This window comes from Haliaeetus albicilla, chromosome 19 (assembly GCF_947461875.1).
Source record: "Haliaeetus albicilla chromosome 19, bHalAlb1.1, whole genome shotgun sequence".
NCBI classification, from domain to species: domain Eukaryota; kingdom Metazoa; phylum Chordata; class Aves; order Accipitriformes; family Accipitridae; genus Haliaeetus; species Haliaeetus albicilla.
Window position 1 is genome coordinate 19461503 of NC_091501.1, and position 26021 is coordinate 19487523.

General features: G+C 38.5%; 2 protein-coding genes across 13 annotated transcripts in view; one reads left to right on the top strand and one right to left on the bottom strand.

Annotated features, from left to right (window-relative positions):
- The window catches only part of IRAG2 (inositol 1,4,5-triphosphate receptor associated 2), a 41343-nt gene extending 38686 nt beyond the window's left edge, over positions 1–2657 (top strand). The window contains exon 39 of the mRNA XM_069806656.1: positions 574–2657. Coding sequence (XP_069662757.1) covers positions 574–817 — 244 coding nt within the window. The 3' untranslated portion in view covers positions 818–2657. The remainder of the gene's footprint in view (positions 1–573) is intronic.
- On the bottom strand, positions 1215–26021 carry DNAI7 (dynein axonemal intermediate chain 7). Of its 12 annotated transcripts, none has more exons than XM_069806657.1 (16): positions 25955–26016; positions 24714–24734; positions 21257–21338; positions 19621–19712; positions 18293–18394; positions 15296–15433; positions 13223–13369; positions 11979–12082; positions 10238–10517; positions 8347–8449; positions 5879–6045; positions 4762–4906; positions 3735–3949; positions 2870–3037; positions 2520–2633; positions 1215–1553 (listed from the first exon to the last, which is right to left on the bottom strand). In XM_069806657.1, exons 1-16 carry the CDS (start codon positions 25955–25957, stop codon positions 1284–1286), a joined length of 2151 nt encoding a protein of 716 aa, XP_069662758.1. In that variant the 5' UTR covers positions 25958–26016; the 3' UTR covers positions 1215–1283. The 12 variants fall into 12 exon arrangements, with proteins under 12 accessions (XP_069662758.1, XP_069662759.1, XP_069662765.1 ...); XM_069806660.1 differs by lacking the exon at positions 1215–1553 and adding an exon at positions 1675–1813; XM_069806658.1 differs by lacking the exon at positions 24714–24734.

Consider the following 26021-nt stretch of genomic DNA (forward strand, 5'->3'; position numbering starts at 1 on the left):
TGTTCCTGATCAAGGGGAGACAAGACAATTATGCTAGTGGGTAAAAGTGAGAAGACAGCAAGAACAAATATGATTTTTTTTCTATTGTTTGATAAAGGATGGAGATACCCAATGTCATGAGAGGTCTAGGATTTGGATAACCTGTGAGGGTATGACTTCTCCCTAACCTTATGGAAGGCACCAAAGCCCTAGAAAACAAAAGCCCTACACTTTCAATGCTTTCTACAAACAAGATTTCTTGACTATCTGCAAGGCAGCTTTGTGAATCCTCTTCAGAAACTGTGTGTGGTACAGAGAGCATGGGTGGACTTACAAGTTGGGTCAGTCACCTAAATAGCTTAGCAAGAACTTGCTTACTGAAGTCTGCATTTTAAACCCAGAACACAAACTACCACTGTACACAGCTCTCATACAGTAACAACCTTGTCACTTTTGGTAGTGAAGGATCTGTATGTTTGTTTGTGGGGTCTGGTTTGCTTTAGGGTTTTTTGGGGTGAGGGACTGGGGTGGGAAGATAGCTTCCAAGTTTTGAAGAAAAACTGAACTACTCTTATGACTTACTGTTCTGTGCAGGTGCAATTTAATATCATCGTGGGTATCCCATTTCAAGACTTCCTTTTCCAATGCTAACAAAACTCTCTGGGTTTCCGTTTCCATCCTGGTACTGCTTGCTGCTCTTACAAGCTTCATCACTGGGCTGTCTCTTCAAAGACCAGCAGACGCAGCACCTGTAGGGACTGGGGACTCCTGGACTTCACTACAGCAACTGTTGTGGCCATATACAGGACTTCAACACAACGGACCACCCCCAGTATAACAAAGGTTCTGACTTTTGTAGTTATACTTCCAAGTTCTGGATGACAGTATGAGAAGCTGGGATAGTATATTTAAGGTTATATGTTTGGGTTTGTTTTGTTGGGTTGTGGGTATTTTTTGGGAGATGGTTTATTTTTGTTTTGGTTTTGTTTTTTTTAAAGCATGACTTGAAGCTTTTTTTTTCTTCCTGTTCTGACAAAAGTCATCTTTACAAGTACATAAAAGTGTCTCAGTTCTGTTCAGGTTTACAATAAAACAGTAATTTTGAACATAGCTAACAATAAATATGACTAAGTGGTCTAGCCACAAGAGGATAAAGAACTTATTTTGCTTTAACAGAAATAAAATGTTTGCATTTTAGTCACTGAAGCTATTCCAGTGATTTGAATAGAAAAGGATTCGAGACTTGAAATGTAACTTTATTGAAATCTTTTGATAATAAAGTTTTAAAGGAAAGCATGCAGTATTTAAGAGTATGTTAAAACTCTTGTAGCAAGGAGTAGCTGATATACAACATCAATAAACAGGAAGTTAGCTGTTTCTACTTTATCAATTGCTTCTTTGCTGGCAAAGTCCTTAAGCATATGGTAGAGTGTGGAGTGAAATTCAGAATCTTCTTCTAGCTCCTCTGAAAAAGCTTCACTGGTTTCAGTGATCTTGAGCTTTTGTGCTTTCTGACCATTAAACATATAAAGAGACCAGTCTTTGACAGAATCTGCTTTAAGATGCTCACTTACCTGTTGCAGAAAAAAATGTGCTGTAAGATGAAGCCCATGACTGAAAGAGTGTAAGTTCTAGTATGAAATTCTAAATTCTAGTATGCTCATGAGTCTAATACAGAAACAAAACTAAGGCCCTGCTTTGAACCCTTAAAAGAATATTAGTTCTCTGTGCCTAAGAGACTATGTACCAGGTACTGTATCAACACCAAAGTCTTCCATCTAGTTTGCCTCTGTAAAATGCAAGGTTTGGCCACTCCAGCTGCTGCTCCTGACTCCTGTGGAAAGAGTAGCTAGGTGGAATAGGCATAATTTGTTTTAGTTCTTGCTCCTGGGATTAAGTATTAGGCTAAATATTTGTATGTATGTAGCATGCATTTAACTCAAGAGAGTGGGAGAGCTGCTCAAGACTTCAACAGTATGGTATGTTCTGTATCTACAACCACAGCTGGGAGTATTTTTCCGTCTGTCTGGGAGAAGTTTAACCACATGTGTTTTAGTTCACAGATGGAAACAAATCAACACTTAAGTTGCTTATTCCCTCCTTTACACTATGGAACAAATGAAACCCACTATGGACAAGAAGAAATTTCCAGATATTAAATATAAAACTGGCATATCAGACTGCTATTCGGAGGAACCCTACAGTAGGACACTTCATGAAAATCAGCATCCAGCTATATCATCCCAGCTTTGGCTAAAGCCTCAAAAGCTGACCTATCAGTTATACATCCTAGCACATTAGCAAGCGTCTTTCTTTGAGATGTGTCTCCTATTAGAGCTCTCACAAATGCATGAGCTGTGAAGCAGTGGAGAAGCAGGCTCTGAAGTTTTACTGACACACACTGAAAGCTGCCGCGTAGGCAGGGGTTGAAGACAATGTTTGAGATGAACATAACTTATACAAGTTGATTGCTTCTGTCCCTTTAACTAACTGATAGAGCTGTATGCTGGTTTTCTCAAGTTTAGTCTAAATTCACAGACCTTGAACACTACTTGCTCTTGACCTGCTTCTAGATTCCACTTGCTCCAGGCAAAAGCAAAAGCAGATGCAACCAGTGCCATCTGTTGATAGGCCCTAACTTCTGCTATGGGAGCCTGTAATGCAAAAGTACAAGTTAGTTAGAAAAATATATATATCATTCAGTCTAATGCCCCGTGTTATACAAATGTAAGAAAAAAAGCTTGCTTTAACTAGAATCCCCTGGCTAAGCTGGCAGAACACTTGCATACTTGCCCCTTGAGTCTGCACAACAGGTCTTCATACAAGATGTTACCTAAGTGAAAAATAGGTGGAAAAAAACCCCAGGAAAACCATTTACTCTTGCACTTACCTTCTTGTTCACAGAGACATACTTGTGAGAATATGCTCCTGGGAAAATATTCACACCGGCTTTTTTCAAAACTGCTCTTAGGTCAACTGGACTTAGCCATTTTCCTGTGACATAGGAAAGGACATCCTTCTCTTCCACCGCTACTGAAGACAACATACACTGATTACCCTGTTGTACAAACCAGTGAAAGCAACTTACTGGTCATGAAAGCTAATTTCTGCTTCAGGTGTTAAGTCTTAGTATCTTTGCTATTCTGGATATTGCATACATTATCTACCACTCTGGGCTGTAAACTTTCATTCACATATCTTGAAGAAAGCCACTTTTCTGTAGGATTTCAGAAATGACACCTGGTCTACTGGCCCATGCTTATACTGACTCTTTGAAAATCATGTCTGTTACTGAACTGATTTATACAGCAATGAGCATATGGATGACCATGCATAACAAACCTTTTGAAAGAACAAGCAGCACTAGTAGTTAGTAGATTGCTTGAAATGCTTTTGTTTCTCTTGGTATAGGTGGGAGGAGAGAGGAACAATTCTTAAGTCTCTAGCTGGTGAAACAGTCTTGAATTCAGCAAGGTAGTAGTATCAATATCAAAGCACTTACTGGAACTTTGCAGAACAACCACACAGATGCTTTCTTCTGACCAGTTCACAGAAAATAACTGAAATTAAATCACCGGTACTGTTCCTTACAGGGCTTGGAAAGGAAGAGATCCTCCCTCATTTTCACCAGTGCAGAATGAAATTCAAATTGCTCTTGTGGAAGCACCCCAAGTTCTTAATGAAGGACATTGTAATAATTCTGTATTTTTTAAAAACATCTGACAATGTTTTATAAAAAAAATTATTTACAGTACCTTGATTTGTATCTGAATCGTTGCAAAGACTGTAGTAACTATAAGTAGTGCTTCATCCGTGCCTGTAGGTTGCAATTCCCATGCCTGATATGGCATGTTGAGATGAGCATCCTGGAGAAGTGCTATTGTATAAAAGGCACGCATCTCAAAGGTGATACTCTGGGCTTGTCTTTCATATGTTATGTTGCTGATGCCATCAGTTCTCCACTGTTGGCCTTTACAAAAGGGATGCAAAAATACAAAGATGTATATGTATGTAAAGCTTCTGCTTGTGATATGTGCTAGGGAAGAATTAGTTAGCAAAGGCATCCTAGATTAACAAATATTCACAGTTAAGATAAAATATCAGGCACAAAATAAAGAGAATTCATTTAAGGGCAAAACTTCCCAATTTTAATTGTCTTTTTAAGTACAAGATTGGGCTAATTTTGACAGGAAAGCTTCTCCTTAATCTCAAAAGAAACACAAATACTAATGTCACTGTCATTTCTCACCTGCTATATAGCAGTCCACGAGCTCATTTTCAAGAGTAACTTCAACTATCAAACTGTTTGTTTACATTCATTAAAGAGAGCAGAACCTATTAAAAGTCAGACGTTTGTTGTATTTATCTAATAACTAGAATACCACATTTGTTTTTTAACATTTAATTTTTATATTTTGACTTAATACTAACTAATACATGTAGTTAGGAGCTAATTTGGCTCAAAGTGGGCTTTCTATGGCTTCACCCTAGCAAAACTTGATTTGTGGTATACAGTTGTACTACTGCCCACTAAATGGTGTGTATTTTTTCCATTCATATTAAAAAGCTACAGTAAAAAGCCTCAACAAGCAGTCCATTATTAGATATGATGCAGAAGCAAAACAGAACCAAACCAACCCAACCCCAAATGAATGAAGCCCCCAAATTATTTCTGGGCTGTGAATTGGCTGTTATCTTTACAGCTGGATTCTGGAAACAGTCCAACTCAGATATTAATTCCATTATTCAAACTTAAGACATAAATTTATTTTAAGTTTGTACCTGCAGGATCCCATCGGGCTATCACAGGATCCTCAAAATACATCACATTGTCAGAAAGCCTAAGGGTTATCTGTATTGGTGAATATGTGGCATCTTCAGCCTCTTCTGGGGGATAGGGGTATGCCTGCAATCCAACATCGAGTACCTTTGGCAAGATGGAAAAAGGACAGATAACATTTTTATTAGTAAAGGCAGTAGTCTACTTGTTTTATCTTCAAGTCCACCTAACCGCTTGCAGAGTTTTCTAACACACCACTCACTCACTCAAAATTTATTAGTATTAATGGTCTGCTAATATTGCACATTTCCAACTACACTGTTGAAGACAGTATAGAAGGGTGACTACCAACAGGCCTTTGAACCCTTCATGTGCTGCCAATGGCACCCTTAAGGCAGTGCCACGCAGTAGGCACAGTCATTTTTTAACAGATCCACAGTCCAAAAAAAACCCCAAGAGCAGCTGAGAGGCAAAAGTAGATATAATTCCACTTTGCCCACACAGTATCAAAGGGAATGAAAGATGTCACACATGACTGGTAATCCAGGTCTGTGTGCTCGCCTGGGAATGAAGATCCCATGCCTCTGAATCTGCCCCCAATCCTGCTTTCTTAGTTTGTATGGGAATTTCACTTACTAAAGGTTTTCAGCTTCACAGTAAAAACTGTGATGTAGGTTAGCGATACATCAGGCTCCACAACTGGAAAAAATAGAACACTTTGGCTATAGTCTTCAAATATCTTGCAGAGCCTGGAACTGAATCGGCAGCAATTTTGTTACCATCCTTCCTTAAGTGTACCTTTCACATATGAAAAACTAAGAACTCTCTTTGCTTTTACTTTGGCCAAGAGCATTTTCCAGCACAATGATCTGTGCTAGCCATGCTAATGAGCACTGACTGAGCACACACCTCTTTAAGTGCAGGCTGATCTGTACCCTCCAGCTGCTCTGAAAATGAGCCAAGTGTAATTGAAAAATTATTTGAAAACTTGGTCCTTTAGTTTGCTGCTCAAGAAATCAGGCACACTGCATACACACAGTGGTGACACACCTCAGGAACAGCTCTTCAAGGATCACAGGGAAGAAGACTGCACACGGTGTGATCTCTTTCCACACTTACCTCCACCATACTCCAGTCCTTGATTTGTTTGACCTGAGGTGGAAGCTGCAGTGCATCGATATGGTACACACCACCCACTGGTACAAACTGTTGCAAATCAACAATGTTTTCATCAGTTATTGCTTCTTCTTTTTCATTCATCTCTTTCTGTGTCAGTGGATGCTGAACTAAAAAATAACCAAACAACATGAGTTAACTTGGTGCTTAAACTAAGACACTGAAAATTCCCACTTCCATTATTTTTCACTTTTGCACAAAAAGCCCACATGCTTGAAGTAGTTTACACTCTGCAGCATTTCAGCACCATCTACTGGTGTTCCCCAAATCTTTTTACAATTAATGTGGGGAAAGACAGACAGCTGGACAATGAAAAACACTTCTTGTTTTGGTACTGAGCTTTTTAACAGATTAATCTCTACTCTAACTTTGTAGTCAATTCAAAATGCTTTATACAGGAATAAGGTTTTACTAACAAAATGAGTCACATCATTAATCACAGAAGAATTCCACAAGTATTCAATACAGTAGATTCAGGACAGGTTTAGTAAGATTGTATTGGTATGAAAAGAAGTGAGGCAAATAAAAATATATAAGGCACCTACAGGTCATGGGCTGAAGGTGAAAGACAGATGATATTTATGAAGAGCAAGAAGAGGGATTTAATATGAAACAAAATTTTCAGATAACAAAGATGATTTTTTTTTTTCCCCAAAATGTATGGATTACATATATGCATTAATTTAAGTTTTAATTAATTGGAAAATGTTATTAGAAGGCATCAGTGCCATGGACAAAAATGTCTAGAAATATTTTCTTTAAAAAACACCAAACAAGCCCACACAAAACATTGTACCGGATGTTACAGAAGGAGGATGGAAGCTACTGTTGACAGGGATCAAGAAAAAGTGTTCAACACTGTAAAAACAGTTACTGTAAGTGCTATGAAATTTGCTTTTAGAGTGAGATAATATCAAAAAATGACAAATATCTGTATAAACTGTCTTCAAGCTTTTTAAAAAACAAATGAAAATGATGCTAATTTTATAATGTCAGATTTTGTTGCATTATGCATAGGTTTTATTGTACTGTATTCACATGAGAACATAATGTCCTTTTGCAGTTATTTCGAGCAAAAAATTTACAGGAAGTAAAAACCATTTTACTACCAGCCACAGTCATAGCTTGCACTTTAACTGGCTTTTTAAAATAATAATACAAAAATATTGAAGTGTCTTCTAACCAAAATTATTCATTCTCCCAAGCTAAATTCACTTCTTAACACTGGTACAATATGTTAAATCCAGAGAACTGCAGTAGTTCTCACTCTTCTCCTTGCTGCATTCCTGGTTTTTTCCTCTTGTCTACCCAGCTGCCTGTTTTCACTGAATTTATGGTAACTGAGTACCCTTTCAAACTCTGTTCTGAAAAGTGGTTGAATGGGTTTGCCAAACATTAGCATGCCAGCAAAAGCATAGTATCATAAGCCTTCTCTCCTTATTAAAGGAGATAAACAAGCTTGAAGACATTCAGGTATAATTAGTACACTTCTGGGCACACACATTTCACCTAATACTATGGTAAGGATTTTCAAAGCCTTACCAAAATAAAATAGCAAATTCCTCCAAATGAAGTCCTTTATATTCTCTTGAAAACCACCTTGTTTGGGTGGTCTTTAGGGTCTAGTCTCACAACTGATGTTTGGACTGTGCTCAACAGAAAGTGTTGTGGGCTGGAGTTTGGTTTTGGTTTTTTTTGGTTTTGGTTTGGGTTTTTTTGGTTTGTTTGTTGTTTTGTTTGGTTTTGGTTTTTTTACAACAAGGAAAAGGCTGTACAGTTCAACTAAACTATGCTGAATAGTTTGCAGTTGTTTTATTTAAGACAGTACTACAAGAAAACTCAGTCTCATTAAACCAAAGGACACTGAAGAAGTTTGTAACTTAACTTATGTAGGACAAAGAGTTTTACTTCCTAGAATTAGGCCCTCTTTTAGCAAAGCGTATCAGCACGTATCTCACTTTAAGCACACATTTAAGTAATACTCAGTAATACCTACACTACCTGAGTGCCTACCATTACATGCAGTTGAATCACTTTTTTTCCTGAGGAAGTCAATCTCACCAGACAGCCTGGCAGAGTCATAAAGATTGTGTGTCTCACCCACAAACATACATAAACATATGCATAATAATACACAAATATACATAAACATAATAAACTTGTACATAAACAGAAATAATAAATAAATTAAGTGTGGGGACAAAATCCATTTTCCTATCTGTCCTATTTTCTCCCTGCATTTAACAATCATTAATAGAAATGTCAACAAAACTCAAGTGTTATCAAAACATCAATATATTTATAAACTTTGTTCCATGCACAGAGATCTATATCACAATGTTTCCATATATAAAATAAAAGATTTAAAATAAGTACTTTTATAATGCTGCACATAAAACCTAACCAAATACCTTGTGATGGTATGTCCAAGATTTCTGATTTCTTCTCAATTTCCTCCTCTGTCTCATTTATATCAGCTATGCTATTGCTGTTTTCTTTGAATGAGACAGCACTCTATATAAAAAGCAAAAGACATTTTTTCATTAGTCAGACAGACACAATAAAGAAGAGGGTATCGCCTCCTTCACAGAGGCCCAAGGAGAAAGAGTACAGTCCCACTCCTCCAGCAAAATTTGCACCAATCTTGTTACAGGGTCAAGGTTTTAAGAGAAATCATTTCTACCTAGCTAGCAAAAATAGTTTTGTTTAAAGGTTCTCTCCAAATTTGGAACCAGATATATAGAGATAAACAAAAAACAGTTACTTCATTTCCACAGCAAATCCCATCTCGAGCTCCCCAAGTACCATACAAGCACTTAACCTTTTCAGCAGTGTGTGCACTCAAAAATTATGTTTATGCTGACTTTACAGCTAGAAGAGTGACACAAAGAAAACTAAAGCCAATGTTGAATCTAAAGCCATGCTGAAACTCTGCCAGAACCCCCACTTGCAGTCTTAGCCTGTGCCTTGCCCATTATATTTATTCACTTTCTCACACTGTTTTCTATTTTCAAAACATTAGCCTAGATTTCCAGCCAAATTTCCAACCCAGATACAAATTCATCCCTGTCATAGCAGACTCCTCTGGAAGCACAGCAGTAGACAAATGGCAGATCAGTGTATGAGCCATCTATTAGGAGGCACAGGCACCTCCTGTGCCCTGTGCTGTGCCTGCCAGTGCATGGGAAGAAGCGCACATCTCCTGAAACAGGACAGAAGGTGAGCTGAAAGAGGTGTTTAAGCACATAAACGTGGGGGAACTCAAGGCAGAGCCAGACAGGAGGAGGGACTGCAGTAGCTGAGAGAAATGGAGTCTTCAGAGGGAACAGGAAAATTCACAAAACTGGACTGAGAGGAAGAGAATAAGACCTGGAAAAGTGAAGGCATGAAATGAGGAGCTTGAAGAAAGTCTGAAAAATGTAGGTGAAAACTGCCAAAAGACAAGATTTGTCATGCAAAAAAAGAAAAAAGGAACCAAGAAAAATGGCATTTCAGGCACTGATTCACTACAAGCCATCAGGGACTGAAAAGGAAAAAGGCCAAGACTGTTGCTCCAAACATATTAAGAAGACATAAAACATGATGGTTTACAGTTATTTGTGCAGCAATTTTAGATAAGAGAACCTGAGTCATTTATCTGCAGGTCACAGATGATACCAAAAGTGAAAAACCCAAACCCAGTAAGAAGAATACAAAACCAACCAACCATCACAACCCCCAAAGCCAACATACTCCATCGAGAAGTGTTGATGAAGGGAATCCAGCAAACAGACGCAGTATTGGAAAAGCCATCTAGTGGCAAAGGCTTCAGCACACAGACAGGGAGCAACGACGTAACTGCACAACCAAGACCTGCTGAACTGAATCCTATTCTGCATGCTGAAAATCTTCCTAATATTGGATTCCTACAGTGATTTTATGGGGCTGTCAGTTTCTCAGAAGCAGAACATACGTCACAGATTTATGGAAATATCTTACAACAATGGCACCTAACATTCCTCACGGCTTGATCCTACTCTTAAACTGCCAACCAAATGCCAACTCACACATGCCAACTGCCCAGCAACTACCACATCCTGTCCAAATGTCCCTTTCGACCTTCTGTACAACGATCTTTGGTCATCCATCTTTCCACTCCCTTGAGAAGATCTATGACACAGTATTAACACGAGTTGCCTTTTTCTATAAAACGTTTAAGAACCTGGCTCTCAGACACAGGACACATTAAGAAGCTCTTACACTGTGACTAGGCCTCGAGTAACGGCAGCATTGTAGAACACCCTTTTGTGACATTTTAACTACCTTTCTCCCATCAGAACACATTTCTTCTCCAGTGGGCATGCTGGGCTCTTCTCTGGCTTTCTTTTCCTCTTCTTCTGGTTCTTCTACATTGTCTTTTGAATGCTGAGTTAACTCTTTGCTATCTAAGACTTCCAATCTCGGCACACTCTGACACTGCAGCCAAAGTGGAGATACGTGGTCGTAATAAGTATGCAATATACGAACAGCAACACTGCTCATAGCCAGTGACTTTGGAAGATCAAACCCATGCTGTGCATCACAAAACATGTGATTTTTTAACCTGTAAATAACAGTTTAAAAAAAAAAATCCCTAGTAAGATTGGCAGCACACACTTTTATGTTTCTTCATAAGTATTCAAATTGATGTTCTACACTAAAAGTCACCTAAATTCTCTTTTGTTGCATGGCACAGTCTAAGAAATAGAGTGGGATGTCACGACACCCTTCCTGTCTTGTAGTGACAGCTGTCTGTAAGCCCCTCCAGAAAAGCTGTAACTGCATTAAGGAGATCAGGAGCTGCAAAAATAACGGTCCTGATAGGATGACAGTGAGGCAGAATCAGACAGCAGCTCTTCTACATAGTACATTCCTGGCAAAACTGACTAATTTAATGAGCAAATCCTACACAAGTGAAGTCACCAGCTGTCTGTGTTACATCAGTCTCAGCATCTTCCACAAGCCCAAAGAGATACACAGATGTAAAAGTAATTTTGATTATCAACAGTATTACATAGCCACGGATCCTTGTGACAGTGTAGGAAACAGGCTAAGAGCAGGCACAGAAGGCCAACTTGCATCAAATCAAGTATCTAACCTGTGAACTTGGATTCTTTCATCAGATATGGAAGTTCGTTGCTCATTACAATTCCTGCCTAACCAAAGCCAGAACAATTCAAATAATACCTATTTTCAGGTAAGATCAGCTAGTCACAAGTTCTAAAAATCTTCTAGTAAAGCAAAACTTATTTTTTAATTCTTCGTTGAAAATTTTAAGTGCATCTCTAAGCTGACCAAAAGGCTTTAACACTAACCCAAACAGGCTCTTCCTGCAGGTCAGTCTGACAATGCTCAGCACCTAGCCTTCTAGTTATCTTAGCAAAGGCTACAGCAACAGGTCCTTAGTCAAGGCAAAGTCCTTTTACAAATTTACTCCTCGTATTTGTGGATTGGGAGTAGGAAGTCCACTCAAAAATCTTGTTTTGAAAATATATATCAGTTAAACAGTAATCTAATTAAAAAAAAAATAATAATCTTAGATTCAGAACCCACTATGGAGGTTATTCGCATCCCAGGCTCTATAATCTTTTCTCTAACAGAGAACTGAGCACAAAGCATTATGCACCACTTTGCAAGCAACTGTTAACAGCTTAGAAACTATTTAATGCATCAGCAAGAAACATTACTTCCAGAGGAATTTCAATTCTCTGCATCAGTTTTATTGTTTTCCTTTAAAAATTGTTCTGGCAGTAACAGGGTTCTACTGTAGCATTTTAAGAAACAAATTTTATATATATTTATATGTACATACATATATAAACCACTCCTGTTTCTTTAATAAAACTCTGATGTAACCAGTACCTTCCTTAGCAACAGGTTGGTATGAAATCTATCACCTGGGAGTCTGTAGAATGAATGCTATTCAACATGAAAAAGATTATGAGAAACTGGTTCGTGGTGTTTACTCGACTTGGGTAGAAAAGGCCAGGCCTCATTTCAGATTAAGAATTTCAGTATGCTGTACCTTACTTTCTTCTTCAGATTGGCCCAAATGCAGAAAGTAACATTTTTGTCCTTTATGACTGCCTGCATATTTCCCGTTTCAGAATCTTCATACATATTAGCTGTCTACAAACAAAAAAGCTGGTTGAATCATGTTTTCTTATTATTTATATCACTTTGGTTTACTTACACTTACACTTGAAAAAATAATTGAAAGACACATAGGAATAAAAATACACCAGACCAAGCTCAGGTATCTTATATTTATGTACTAGAACATGACAGTTATAAACTCCAATCTGTTAAAATTTGAACTCTGTTCTTTTGCTTCCTCTGACTTCATCAATTCTGTCAAATACGGGATCTCACATCATCCCCTTCAATGGTACTGCCTATATCTCCCTTAATCTTTTGCCCTCAAAAATACTTCTCAGGACAAGTTTGTTGTTTTTTTTTTTTTAAAAAAAAAAAAAAAAAGGACTTACTGAGCAATAAAGCACTCCTGTCCCACAGTCACCGCACAGATTATTTTATAATTTTGTCAATATAAAACTTGTGAAATGATAATTACATTAGGAGTTTAATTCTAAATTCAGTAAAGACAATCAAGAACTTAACATTTCTTACTTTGCAGAGCGTTTTGACTGTGAACATACTAGTTCACTATTTCTTTTACTCCTTTTCCTTGTTTCCTCTAGCAATACTTTTGCTAAACATACTTACATATATGATTAACATACTTAAAATCAGAAGCAAGATCACCATCTATACATGCAACCCAGAAAACTGATTCCCAAGTACATTTTCATTTTCTTGTTTAAATACTCTTTACTCTTCCCAAGATCCTAGTTTAAAAATATTTTAGTCATACGCACTTGTATTAATGTGTACAAGCTAACCTTATGATCTGCTTTTCACATTTGCAATTTTTTGTAAAGTCAACTAGCTTTAATTAAATCACTGAGACAAAATAGGAAACAAATTTCATACAGCGCCCCTTGTTTTCAACATCTCCAAACCTCACAAAATTTCACAGTAATTTAATTTTAAATGTCTTAATGATGGGAATTTCCACTGTAAAGCTTAGATTTTCAGGGGTTTTGAAGAATTACAAGTCTGGTATCTGCTATACACATGATTTGGAAACTCAAATACTAATCTCTGTGACAATTTAAGAACAAACAAAACCAGCCATCACAAGACACTTGTAGCTAACCTTATGTGCACTGCGCATATTACAGTTTCAAAGTAGTAAATGTTACTTACTTTAAGCAGGTGTTCTGTTGCTCCATTGTACTTCTGATGAAGCAGATTCTGCAATTCTAGAATAGATTCCTGGTACTGGACTGTTTCTTTTTCTGTTATCTCACTTGGTGGTGTGTCCAATAAAAGAAACTGCAACTTCTCAATTAACTAGAAGACATTATATATGGGAAAAGTATCTTTGTTTTGACACCATCCTTAAATACTGTGTGTTCTGTCACAAAAAGAGGCAAACTGGCTTCCTTTGTACCCAAACATGTCTTGGTCACAGATATAATCTTTTTCTATACTATCTCTAGAAATTGTGCTAAGCCACCGACAGACAGTCAGCCATGCAAAGTGCTGGAAATCCCAGGGTCAATTCTGCCTTCCTTCATTCCTCTATTCCAATTCCTTCATTCCTTAGCCTGTGGGCTGTGAAATCTTAGCTTGTGAAACGGATCATTTATTGAACCAGATTGGTCATATGAAGAAACCTTTCGGTCAAAAATCAGTTTTAATGAAAAACTTACAGCTTTATTTTGGAACCATTATTTTCTATAGTAATAATCTCAACTATGAAATCTTAAAAATAATTAAAAAAACAATAGAAAGACATACAGCAATTACATTTTAATCCTCAAAACAATCCTTAGCATGAAGTTTGGAACTCCGTTGTAACATTGTTTTCTTCCACTACATGCTAGTATCTTAACATCTAAATGCTTTTATAGAACTAAAAAATTCCTAGCTGGCCAAAGTGACCTGCAGCACTGAGATGAACGGAGGATCAGACTGTGTTTTATACCTCCCTTCTAGACTTGCCAGGTTCTTCTTCCTCCTAGCCTGTGGAATTGCTGTGCAACTGCTCACTAAAGGTGTGGCAAAGCAGCAGCAGAATTGTTGACTACTACAGTCTTTTTTATATTGCACCTTTAACGTGGTCTACCTCGACAGTGAGGTGGTGGTCCCTGTCAACCTCTGAACTGCTGATCTACATGATCTCACAGTTCAGAGGGTTTAGCAGTTTATGCTAAAAACATGTAGAACAGGAAAGAAATGCTCAAGTGTTTTAGACCAAGAGAAGACAGACAATCTTTTTGACATCAACTTGCACTTCCAGTGGGGGCGAAACAAAAATGCCTATCTTCTAGTATCACATAATACTCTATTTAGCCTACAGTGCAAGGCAGTATACTTTTACAGGACCTGATGTAGCTGTAACTGCTTCAGTGTTGGATGGGAAACGTATAGCAGGGAGGAGGAAGCGTGTTTGTGGGAAAGACATAACAGCAGGGAGAAGAGTGGCGAGAACGAATGGAAGTGGGCAATTGCCAGGCTTTTTGCTTGGGTTGCAGTGTAGAAGAGAAAGGGAGGAGCTATCTGTTGAAATTCTTGGAAAGGACTAGCACACTCCCCGCTGGCTCAGAAAAAGGCAGTATGCGGAAGGTGAAAATTGCTGCACCCAGCAAGCATTGCAAGACAGGAAACGTGACACTCAGAACCAAACCAGCCCAATGAAATTTGTATTACACATGTGACTTTCACCCCCAATTTCTGGAAGACCCCATTTAACTTTCTGAAAACACTGTAAGTTAGCATAAATGAAAATAAAATCCTAAATTTACAGAGCAGCCACAAACTGCTTAAAATTGCTTCACAAGCCATCAATGGTTGGTGGATTGCATTTTGGGAACTCCTGCTCTTAACATAACACTTCACTGGCAATAAGTGTTACCCAATAAGGCTGCTGTCCACTGAAGCACCTACACATGACATGAGCTTATATGTTCAGGCTCAAGACTGTTTAAAAGGTACACAGCAGGTAAGATGGATGTTGGAATAATAAAGCTCAGCATAGAAACATTACATACAAATCCCTTAAATGCACTGCATATTTAAAGTCAACAGTCAACTTCTTTAGAGTTAACAATAAATCTGTAATTAAAACAATGTAAAAACTGAAGAAAAACTTCTGGGTTTGGAAGGTTTTAGCCAATTTCAGTCATGTGGCTGAAAAAAAAAAGGAAGGGGGAGGAGGCTGTTGAGGATATGTTCTGTTAAGCTTAAACTGAAAAATACCATTTTAACACTTACATTTAGCACCTGTTCCCCCTTCTCCATCACAAGTTGAACATCCTCATTTTGATCATCACGCCATAAGCTCATGAAAGTATTTATTTCCTGCAGTACAGTTGGGTCAGGACTTCCATCACAACTGAGGTAATGCTCCCACTACAGAAAATGTTCAAAGAAAAGTAGATACAGCATGTGGTGCAAATGACTATCATTATTACAAGAAAAAAGGAGGATTCTGAAAGACAAATATATTATAGTGATACATTCATACCTGCATCTAAACAGGACTGTAACACCACCTGGCTTATCATTATGTCAGAAAAAAATGGTTTACTTTGATATCATTGTGCTAAGATACTTCTGCCCACCTAACATTTGCTGTTCATACTTACTCACTTACCAGTGGTTTCTGTTCTGCTAGGCAGAGCTCGCATGTCTACAAAAGCAATGAATTCAGTACCTGCCACAAATGAGGGGCTGAAAGAATAAATGACTGAGAACATAAATGAGGAACTGGTGCAGGTGGAAGAGGCAGATGGTTCTCAAACCAGATACTGCCAACAAAACTGAAAATTCCTATGCTGGCAATAAAGCTGCTTAAGAGCCTTCTACTCCAACATGTTTATTCCTCCTTTCTCTGCCTCTGCTGCTACAGAAACCTCTGGTAGGAATATGAAACCCTAGATTATTTTTTTTAAATAATTTTATATTCAAATCAATTACCAGTCATTCTGATGGGGTGAGGCGGGGGGAAATCAGTGACAGGCTAAACCCACTTAACTCTACACGAGCCTAACATTGGCTCATGGGATCAATTTATCACCTATAACGTAATTTTTTTCATCCATATAGTAAGATATTAAGGAAACACTGCCTCTCTGTTTACTGTGAAGATTAATAACATAATGTTACTGAAGATTGCATTACAATGTAAAATGGGTATTTTAAAGCAAAAGTGCTTGTATAATTGCATTTGCAACCACCTCCATAACCACTTCCACAGACTTCAAAAAAAGCAGTAATAGGTGAGTGCTCAGTGCACTGGAAATCCTGTATAAAAGATTGATCAGTCTTCAGTAATTAAAACATCTGATTTCTTTTCTTTTTTTTTTTCTCTCTCTTTTTTTTTTTTTTTTTTTTACACATCTTTGCACTTAAAAGAGTGCTTCAGTTTCATCTTCAGGAAAACACATCCTTAAAAATAACAGCACTTGTTCTTTGAGAAAAAGGATAAATTCATGATAATTTGTAAATGTATCTGTTAATCTGAACTGAAATTGTTCAGAAATGGATGTGGAAACTCAGCATTTGGTATTATATATTTCTTTTGCCCTAAATATTCTTAACAACAGACTCATACAAACTCTGGCATTTCCCATAATCTACCAGTATTTTACATAAAGATTTATTTTTAAAGTAATAGTTCTATTTTGCCATTACTTTTCAAAATGAAAAAAATCTTGTTTCTCCTTCCAAGAAATACTCTTCAGAAACACCCATAAACACCAACTTTCCCCTTTCAAATCGACCAACAGATTCTCTTGTTTACAAGGATAATAAGGTTAGAGCTTGCCAGTAACTGAAAAAGGTAATAAAAATCATCCAAAGGTGTCAAGACCTAATTGTGAAGTTATCATGCTGCACCCTTGTGGCAACGACGGCTACGGGCACACCGGGCAGAGCGTAACCAGCAAGCCCAGGACTGTTCCCTCTGCAGGGCTCCTGAGGCCACCCCTGCAGCGCTGCACCCAGCTTTGCAGTACAGGAGAAAGAGGGGCAAACTGGAGGGTCCAGATGAGGGACATTAAGATGGTTAGGGTACTGGAGAAAAAAGACACACGAGGAAAGGCTGAGCTTTGTTAGCCTGGAGAGGACTAACATATGCATCTGCCAGTACCTAGAGAGGAGTCACAGAGAACGCAGAGGCAAACCTTCCTCAGAGGCGTACAGGAATGATGCGTACTGATAATTAGGCAATGGTCACAAGCTGTAACAAGGGAAATGCCAATTGCATTTAAAGAAAAGTTCTTACAAGAGTGGTAAAGCAGTCAAAAAGGTTGCTCAGACATACTGTAGTATCCCCATCCTTAGAAATTTTCAAAACCCAACTGACCACCTTGATCTAACTTCACAGTTTGCCCTGCTTTGTGCAGGAGGCTGAACTACGTGAATTTCAGCAGTCCCTTCTAACGTGATTTATCCTATGAGTCTAAATTTGTTCTGCAGAGGCTTTACAAAGGATTAAGCAATATACAAGACAAAAAGAAAATCCTTGTGTCCACAAGTCTATTTAAGCTTACCTGGAACCAAACCGACCAAATCTCATATCAGACTGTTACCACATGATGTTTCTACAAGCTGGATTCACAAGAGTGAAATGTTCTACTAGTGTACTTCCATACCTTACTATTTAAAATTTAACTTTACAGGTATATAGTACTATTGGGTGATGATTCAGCCACCCATGTGTGTCACCCTAAACTGCAGACATTAACTCTTAGCTGCATTTTCATGTATTTCCAGCCCTGATATCTGACCTAGATTTGTGCCATGTCCTTCAAAGTTTTGGCCAAGTCTTTCCAAATTATGACCTGTGATATCCAGGCACCTGTGGAACAAATGTTGTCAACTGTCTCAAATTCTACAAAAATATTTTAAGCCCTGGTAGAGCTCTTTTGTGGAATGCTTAAAAGTAGAATGAATTAAACAAATAAAAAAGGAAGGACAAGTACCAGAAGATCTGAAACTACAATTCCTCTTGACTGCTGCAGTAAGCTGTGGGGCCCTAATACTTTGATCACCCAGACAGGCTCCTCTTTGCCCATGTTTCATTTCTGTGTACACCGAAGTATAGAAGACAGAAGAGAGTGAGCATGGCAAGTTACTACCTTGAGATGGAACTTGAAAGAAGTTCAGAAAATGGACGCTCCTGGATCCTGTAATGGAGACATAGCCTAACATCTCTTCATTGTTGAACCTCTACGACACTGGGCAGATTTTGGAAAGAAAGCTTACCTTTCCATACGCTCTATAATCCGTTTTCCACTGCTGTGCAGACAAAAACTTCTGTTCCAGTGAATGAAGTTCTGCTAGTTCAGACTCCCTTCGTTCTTGATCCTGTTAAAATATATATATATATATCTATCTCAAACAGAGTAGTTAAATACTTGGTTTACTTCTTACAATTATTTTATATCAAAGAAAAAAATTTGGGATATTTGAATGAGTTATCACTTAAATCCAAGCACTGATAACTTGTGTTTTTATGAAACACTTAATTGAGAAGACTGCAGTAGTTTGCAATATGTTATTGTCATCACATTAGCTGCTGCGCCATATGATAAACATAATGTGTCATATGATTGTTAACCTCTCACTTGAATGGTTTCCATATCATCATCCTGGAACTAGCTCTAATGAGAGCTGCTAAAAAATGTAAGCATATGTTGGAAAAATGTGTGCAAGATTATTCTATTTTTTTCCTTATAATTTCTATTATTTTAAATTACTTTTCTCCGTAGGGGAAAAAAAATCATCTGTGAGGGACAAGAGGCACAGGCAAGAGTGATTTTTTCAGGGGGAGGAGGAAAAGGAAAAAATATTTTTTTGTTGTAAATGGTTTTTTTGAAAACACAAAAATATTTAGATGTTACCAATCAGTTTTTGTTCTGAATTCCAGTCTTCTCAGAAAAATAAATATATATTCTAATACACACACAGACATATATACATATACACACACACAAATCAATATATCTGCCCTAACATGTAACCATTTAGAGAATTTATACCAAAATTTTCTTGCCACAGCTGTGCCAAATGTAATTATGGGGAACACAAAAAATATATCTAATTGAAAGTATAGTGGAAATGAAAAAAAAAAAAAAAGATGTATTTATTCAAACTGGAGCATATATTTTGCAAAAGTTAATGTATTTAACCACAGAATCTCTATGTATCAAAACCAGGCAAGACTATGTCGTTTCAGGGAATTTTTCTGAATCAAAGCAACACTAAGCGAAACATTTGCTTAATGAAAGAATACTATAGAAAAAAAATTGAGCAGCATTTCCCTTGACTGTGCATGCATTATGTTTTATTACTAATCCAGCTCACTACCTTCTCAATTTGTGGGATTTTAAATGAGTACCTTTCAGTGGCTTGGCCAGATTTTTCATGATTAATTTTAACCTAGTGATGCTAGAAAATTTCGTCTATATTGTTCCCAACACTAAGGATATAAGGAAATTAATTTCTATTCTCATACTAAATTACTAATGTTTTATAGACCTTGTCAAAAGTTTAGAAATAGGATTAGATTTTTTCAGTAAGTACAAACTAACTTTTGCCTCAAGCTTTTCCATCTGTTCTTGTTCAATTCTCTCCTTTTCAAGTCTTGCTGCTTCTTCTTGTTGAGCTTGAAATTGGGCTTCCTCTGAAGATTGGGAAATATACCAAGAGCATAATTATATTTTGCTTAATAAAACCAGACAAATTATTTTGTTATTAGCTGTAATGACAAAACAACCATAGTAATGAACAACACAATCGTGTATCTTCTATCACACAGAAATCTTCCAAATGAGCCAAATTAATTTGAATCATAGTACTAAAACACACTATCTATGGCGCTGCCTCTATCAGCCTGTGACAATACAAGTAGAGACAAGGATCAGCAAGCCCTCTTTTTCCCCTCAGGAACAGCAGCAGGAGTGCCCTCTCCTTCTATCTACAGCTTCAACAAACCCAGGTTCTTAATCCAAACTCTATGCTGAAATTGCGTGCTTCAGTCCCAAGTTACTCTTCTCCTTTCCTACAACCTTTGGCTTCCTACAACTTCAATGTTACAGCTGTTTGTTCGTTGAAAACCTCTTCAGGATCAGTTACTCCTGATCACAGTTTTAGCTTTTCTTTGCTGCCATAGGGACTAGAAAATTAGAAGATGTGAAAACTGAAATTCATTTCAGCCTCTAAGCCTTCAGCCTAGGCTAGCACAGCCTATGCGTCAATCCAGATGTTCCCTAGCAGTGGCTTGAATGTCACTGCCTACGCATAACATAAATCACTTCAAGTATATCTGTGTTGCACAGAGGCAAGAGCAAGGGCAGTTCCCAAATCTGCCCATACTCACCTGAGCTGCTACGCCCATCCACAAAAGTTAGTAGTGATTAGTAGTCACTTATTATTACTAGCAGTCATAACATGCACAAGCCCCCACCAGGTTGGATTGATGGCAGAAAGGGAAGTAGAAGAGATGGATCTGACGTTCAGACAGGGGTAGCAGGTTTTGATACTAAACTGCAGAAGCAGACACATTCAGATGGTGAGGACAGACAAGTCATGCAACTGGGATTTCATTTTAAGGGATACAGCGATATACAACAGAAAGATCTTGAAGAAGTGGGTGGAGAATCAATAACTCAGTAGAGACAAGAAGCCCAAGCAAACTACACTTTAATCTATCCTAGTTTGTAGTCACCTTAGCTGCTGCTCCTTCAGAACACCAGCCAGCCCCCTGTCAACAGAAGTATTCTGTTTGCCTTCTCTGGCAAGAGTCCTTTTCAGATAATTTCTCTTGACTACTGATAACTAGGCCTGGAGCGGAGGGGGCGCGGGGCGCAGTAAGGAGTGGAAGAAATGCAATGTTTTGTGCTTTTCTAACTTGCTAAGAATATTTCAAAAGGTAATGGTAAAAGGGGGGCGGGGGGGGAATCCAATTCTTCCAGCCGTCCTCCCTCCCAAGTTCCTAACCACAGTAAAAATAACTACAGAAAAGAGTATGGCTCTAATAGGAAAGTGAGATGTGATAACAAGTAACACAGAATTTGGCCCACACAAGGGAAGAGGAAGGAATCACCTGTGTTTGTGAAATAGAGAGAGATATTGATGCACATATAATTTAGAGAATAATTTTCTATCTATTTATTTAAAATAAGTGATTTGTGCCACCATATTCCCTATAAATGAAGTGCACAGTACCTTCCTCTTTCAGCCTCCTTTCTTCTTCTTCTTTCTGTAATCTCAGTTGTTCAGCTTTGCTAACTTTCTTTTTGCCACTGGACTTAATGTTTGCAATAAATTAAAAGAAAATAAATGTCAATATTATTTTAATACATTTTGGGAGGTATTTGCTCTCTATAACTTTGCCCTTCTAATGCAATCCCTGAATTAAGATTTTAGGCTCCCTACACAGTCAATGAAGCCTCCAGAACATCAATACACATCCTGGACTCAATTTTCTTCTCATTCTCATGATGCAATATATGCTTTTACAATTAATATATTATTCTATGCTAGACATTCCTGAACACAGCCACAATATTAAAATCTCTTTTTTTAATGTAGAAATTGAATAACAGGTAGATTTGCTAAAAAAGTAGAAGTTACAACTTCAAATGTTTCAGGAAACACTGGGAGGCATATTTTAGGCAAGTCTGGTGTTTCGAAGCATCTAATTCACAAGACTACTAACAAAGAGTTCTCTTTTCCGTCATAAAATCCTAACTGCAACTCAAGACAGTTAACTATATTTTAAATTTGGGGTTCTCAGAAATTATCTTCCTTTGTCAATCCTTTGTGGTCTAGGTATACACTTTAAAAAAGTAAAAGACAAGGCAATTAACACGCAAAATCTACTGTCGTGTAACAGATTAACCAAAATAGAACACTTATTTTTGTCCTGCAATTCATAGATTCCTCACTGATGATACACATTAAAATTTGATAATTGGATCTGTGCACATGAGGCCATGTTGTCTTCAAGAGCCTTGAACAGCTAGGATTTGGAAAGCATAATTCTCTTTGGATTTGAAGATGTTTGCTAATAACCCCTCACTTTTTTCCTCACCAGCAAAAAGGAAGATTCTTGGATGGGTTTTTATTTTTTATTATCATTTTGTTTGGGTTTTGTGTTCTTTTGTTTTTTGTGTTGACATAGCCTTGGGATGCTCAATCAAACGTGCAGGATCAGCACTGTCACTACAAAACAGCACTTCAAATAGACACACAGAAGGAAAATACTGATTTCCTGTTAATGCAGTAGCAAACGCAGCCTAAGGTTGCAGTCCTCACCAAGCACATAGTTACTAAGGACTAAATTATCTTTACTCAGTTTTATTCAGTGTTTACACAGGTAACACTGCCATTGTATTGCACGTATAATGCACTTGCAGTTAATGTGCCTTGACTCCACCTCGGGTTGATGGAATGATACCAGGGAGGAATACTGTTCCTGAAGGCACATGCTGCAAAGACAACACCTGAATACAATAAATTAAAAAAAAAAAAAAGGGGGGGGGGGAGGGAAGGGGAGAAAGATGGGCCAGGAAGTAAATCGAAACAAGTTCGTGGAGCTTGTCAAAACAAGGAGGCTGATTTTGTACTGAACTGCAAAATTAATTCACAGCCAACATTATTGCTCATGATTGAGACAGATAAGGCTATTTTTTTTGTACACATGAGAAAACAAACCATGATATTCTGCATAGGCTCCAGCATGCGTAGAAAACAAAAGAGTGACAGCAGCCTAAACTAAGGTTGAAAGCGAAGGTATGGATGGATGAATGACAAAAGACGTCAAGGAAAACAAATTACTTGCATTTGGTGGTAAACAATGGTATTCTGCCACTGACACACAAATGAAAGACAATTAAATCAAATGTTTACTTTTTTAAAACATAGAAAATAGGGAATGTAAATGGTTTAGAGCACAAGGCAATGCGAAAAGAGGAGATACATCCTCTACCTAGGCATCTAACCTGGGTGTTGCACATCAGAGTGCTGAACCCCAAGTCCCCGTGCCACCACTGGTGAGAGACAAGGGCTTGCAAGGATTCAGTCAGGTAAGGTAAAACGACTAAAACGGTACAAGTTTCATCCACAGTGTCAGCAAGAGAATATAATCGGACAGTATCACAATGTAAATAAGCACTAAGGATAAAAGGTATCTGTTAGGAAGCCAATCCTCCTCTTCCGCAGAGAAATGGGTACAGAATGGTACCAAACCAGCACACTAGCATAGTGCCCATCTTGCAGAGGTGTAAAGAAGGCAATAAAGAAAGAGGTCCAACAAAGCTGACAGAGAGAGATGACAAAAGAGGACTTAAGTCCAGACAGCTGCAAAAGAACACGATGGTATTATGAAGTCTTCCCATCCACTCCACCCAAGTATTCCTAATAATTTGGTAAATATTGTTACAAGTAATCCAATTGATAGGGAACGTAGTAGAAATCATCAAGGAGAACCTTTGTCATTCATCACACAAAAAGTGTGTTACAAATACCGTTATTTCACATTTTGATTCTGACTAGTGTATTTTCAGATATAACAAACTACTTTGAAAGCTATTGACTTTATACTACTTTGCATGATAATAAATATATAAATAAATATAACTTTTAATACAAAGGTTATCATGAAGCTTGAACAAAAACAATGGTGAAAGTTCAGTGCCAACAAGAAACGTACACCCACCAGAGTTAGCGTGCATGTTATGACATTTGTTACCAAAACATTTATTTGCAACATTCTCCTAGAACAGTCAGTAAAAACCATAATTCTACTCATTAATATTTCAGGGAAGAATCAGTTCCTTCTAGTTTCAAAAAAAAAAAAAACAAACAAAAAAACAAACCACAAAAACTTTGATTACTTTTCTTCCAGTGAAAATGGCAAATCTGCTTGTTTCAAGTGTTTATAATCACTTTTTAGTCAACTTCTTTTCAAATTTTTATGACTTAACATAGTACTGACAAAATTGAGATGCACAGTCCTCCAAGGAATACATTTGAATGTGTTCTTTCTGGGGGGAGGTGTGGATAATTTAATTATCACCGAATTAAGAACAATCCACGGGATGAATTTATGCAATCCAGTTTCCCATGGACTTCTGTCTGTTGTCCCCCCTACCCATCATGTTCTGTGTCCAGCCTGTGGCTCAAAGCCAGGATGCTGGCTCTCTGCCTGAACATCTGCTGCCAGGGAAAACACACAGCAGCTGCGCTCGCCACCTTCTCTCTAGTAGTTCTGCAGGAACACGACTGAGCCTCCTTGCAAAAGGCACATAAGCTTAGTGTCCTGGAGATGCCTGTTCCTCTTTCAGATTTGACTGAGCCTAACCAACTGGCTCAGAGAAAATACAGATTAAAAAATGAAATTAAAAAAAAAGCACACACCTTTTTTTCTTTTTAAAATGCACATTTGCATACTATTAAGGTGTCACAAGACCTTTATTATGACAGATCCTCTTAAAAATATTGTTTTGTAGACATTAAGTCCAGAAGTAACTGATGCTTACTTTAATTTTAGCATTAAGTGCTTTGTAATTTTACTCATATAATTTCCAAAATAACAGAATTGTGCTGGCACGCTATCTAAATGAACACTGCAAGGGTCAAAACACTGTATATGAACTAGAGCATATTTCTGCCTACCTACCTTTTTCTTCTTTTTTGGACCCTAGAAGATCAGGGGGCAAAAAAAAAAAAGGGGGGGTGGTGGTAAGTGAGCATCAGAGAACAGGGTACCAAGTATAAAGGAATAATTAGAAGATACAACTATTCTGTAAAATTTGACGAGATTAACTATTGAAAAATTATAATGGCAATAATTTCAATATTGCAGAAAATTAGCCACTAACACAGGACTCCGGACCATCATAATTTATCAGGCTAGATTACACTTACAGTTATAGAAGTATATCTACTTATTCCCGCTGTTAAAAAAATTTACATACATCAAATATGTAATTTAGTCCAAGACATAATTTAGTCAAAAAATGTTTTGCGTGTTTTCTGAACTCATCAACTGATACTGTTTGCTATTGCTAATAACACTAAATTACATCGTGTGATGGATGACCTAGAAGAACACAGAATCACCGAGTCTTTTTTCATTCACGGGGGAACTGCACGTGAAGTGAAGCAATGTAATTAGGGGACTTCTCCAAACGACTACAGGTAATAAGAACGGATTCTGGAAAGCCAAACACCTGCGAACCCCTCGTCTGACTGACCAAACCACCACCTTTTCTGTGCAACGTCTGAATACTGCCACGGGAATTTACATAACTTCGGCGTGATTAACCACCCACGTGAGAAGATTCCCTGTGGGGTGGAGGGAGGGGAAGGGGGAGAAGACGGGCTGTGCACAGGCACGCACAGCGGTTCCCACGACAAAGTTCTCGTTCCCTCCCGGCGGGGTTTCACGCCGAGCGGCCATGGCTACAAACCACAGCACAGCAAGTTAGGCGGGGGGCTGCACAAAAGCCGACGTGCCCTTCGGGAGATTTTTTTCAGTCTTAAATCCTTTTTTTCCCCCCATACCGGTACCTCAGCAGCCGACGTGGACTGCTCCGGTCCAAGCCCTACCCTCCTCACCACCCCACCGGCGTCTCAAGGCGCCCGTTACCGCTGCTCTCGCCGTCGCCTGCAGCACCCCACAGCCCTGCGGCCCCCCCGGCGCCAGCAAACCACCCGCCGCCCGGGCCGCTGCCTCAGCTGAAGGCGCGGGGGCAGCCCCGCCGCGGACCCCAGCGCACCGCGCCCTCGCGGCCGGTGCCGGCAGACCGCTCACCCGGGCCCGGCGGCGGCGACGGCAGCGGCAGCCGCCGCCGCCGCCCCGGCCCGAACCGCCGTAACGGGGAGACACCGCGGCCCCGCCGCCGGCCCGTCTCTCACCATGGCGCCTCCGCCGCCGTTGCCCAGGCGACCTCGCACGCGCTCCCCGCCGCCGATGGCGCACTTC

Bases quoted from the DNA above. Each gene is read 5' to 3' on its own strand.
- DNAI7 (XM_069806657.1), bottom strand. The intron at 10,518-11,978 runs GTACAGCATACT...TGTTATTTACAG, and splicing joins AATCTGAAGAAGAAAGTAAG to GTTAAAAAATCACATGTTTT. The intron at 2,634-2,869 runs GTAAGTGCAAGA...TTTGCATTACAG, and splicing joins ATGTCTCTGTGAACAAGAAG to GCTCCCATAGCAGAAGTTAG.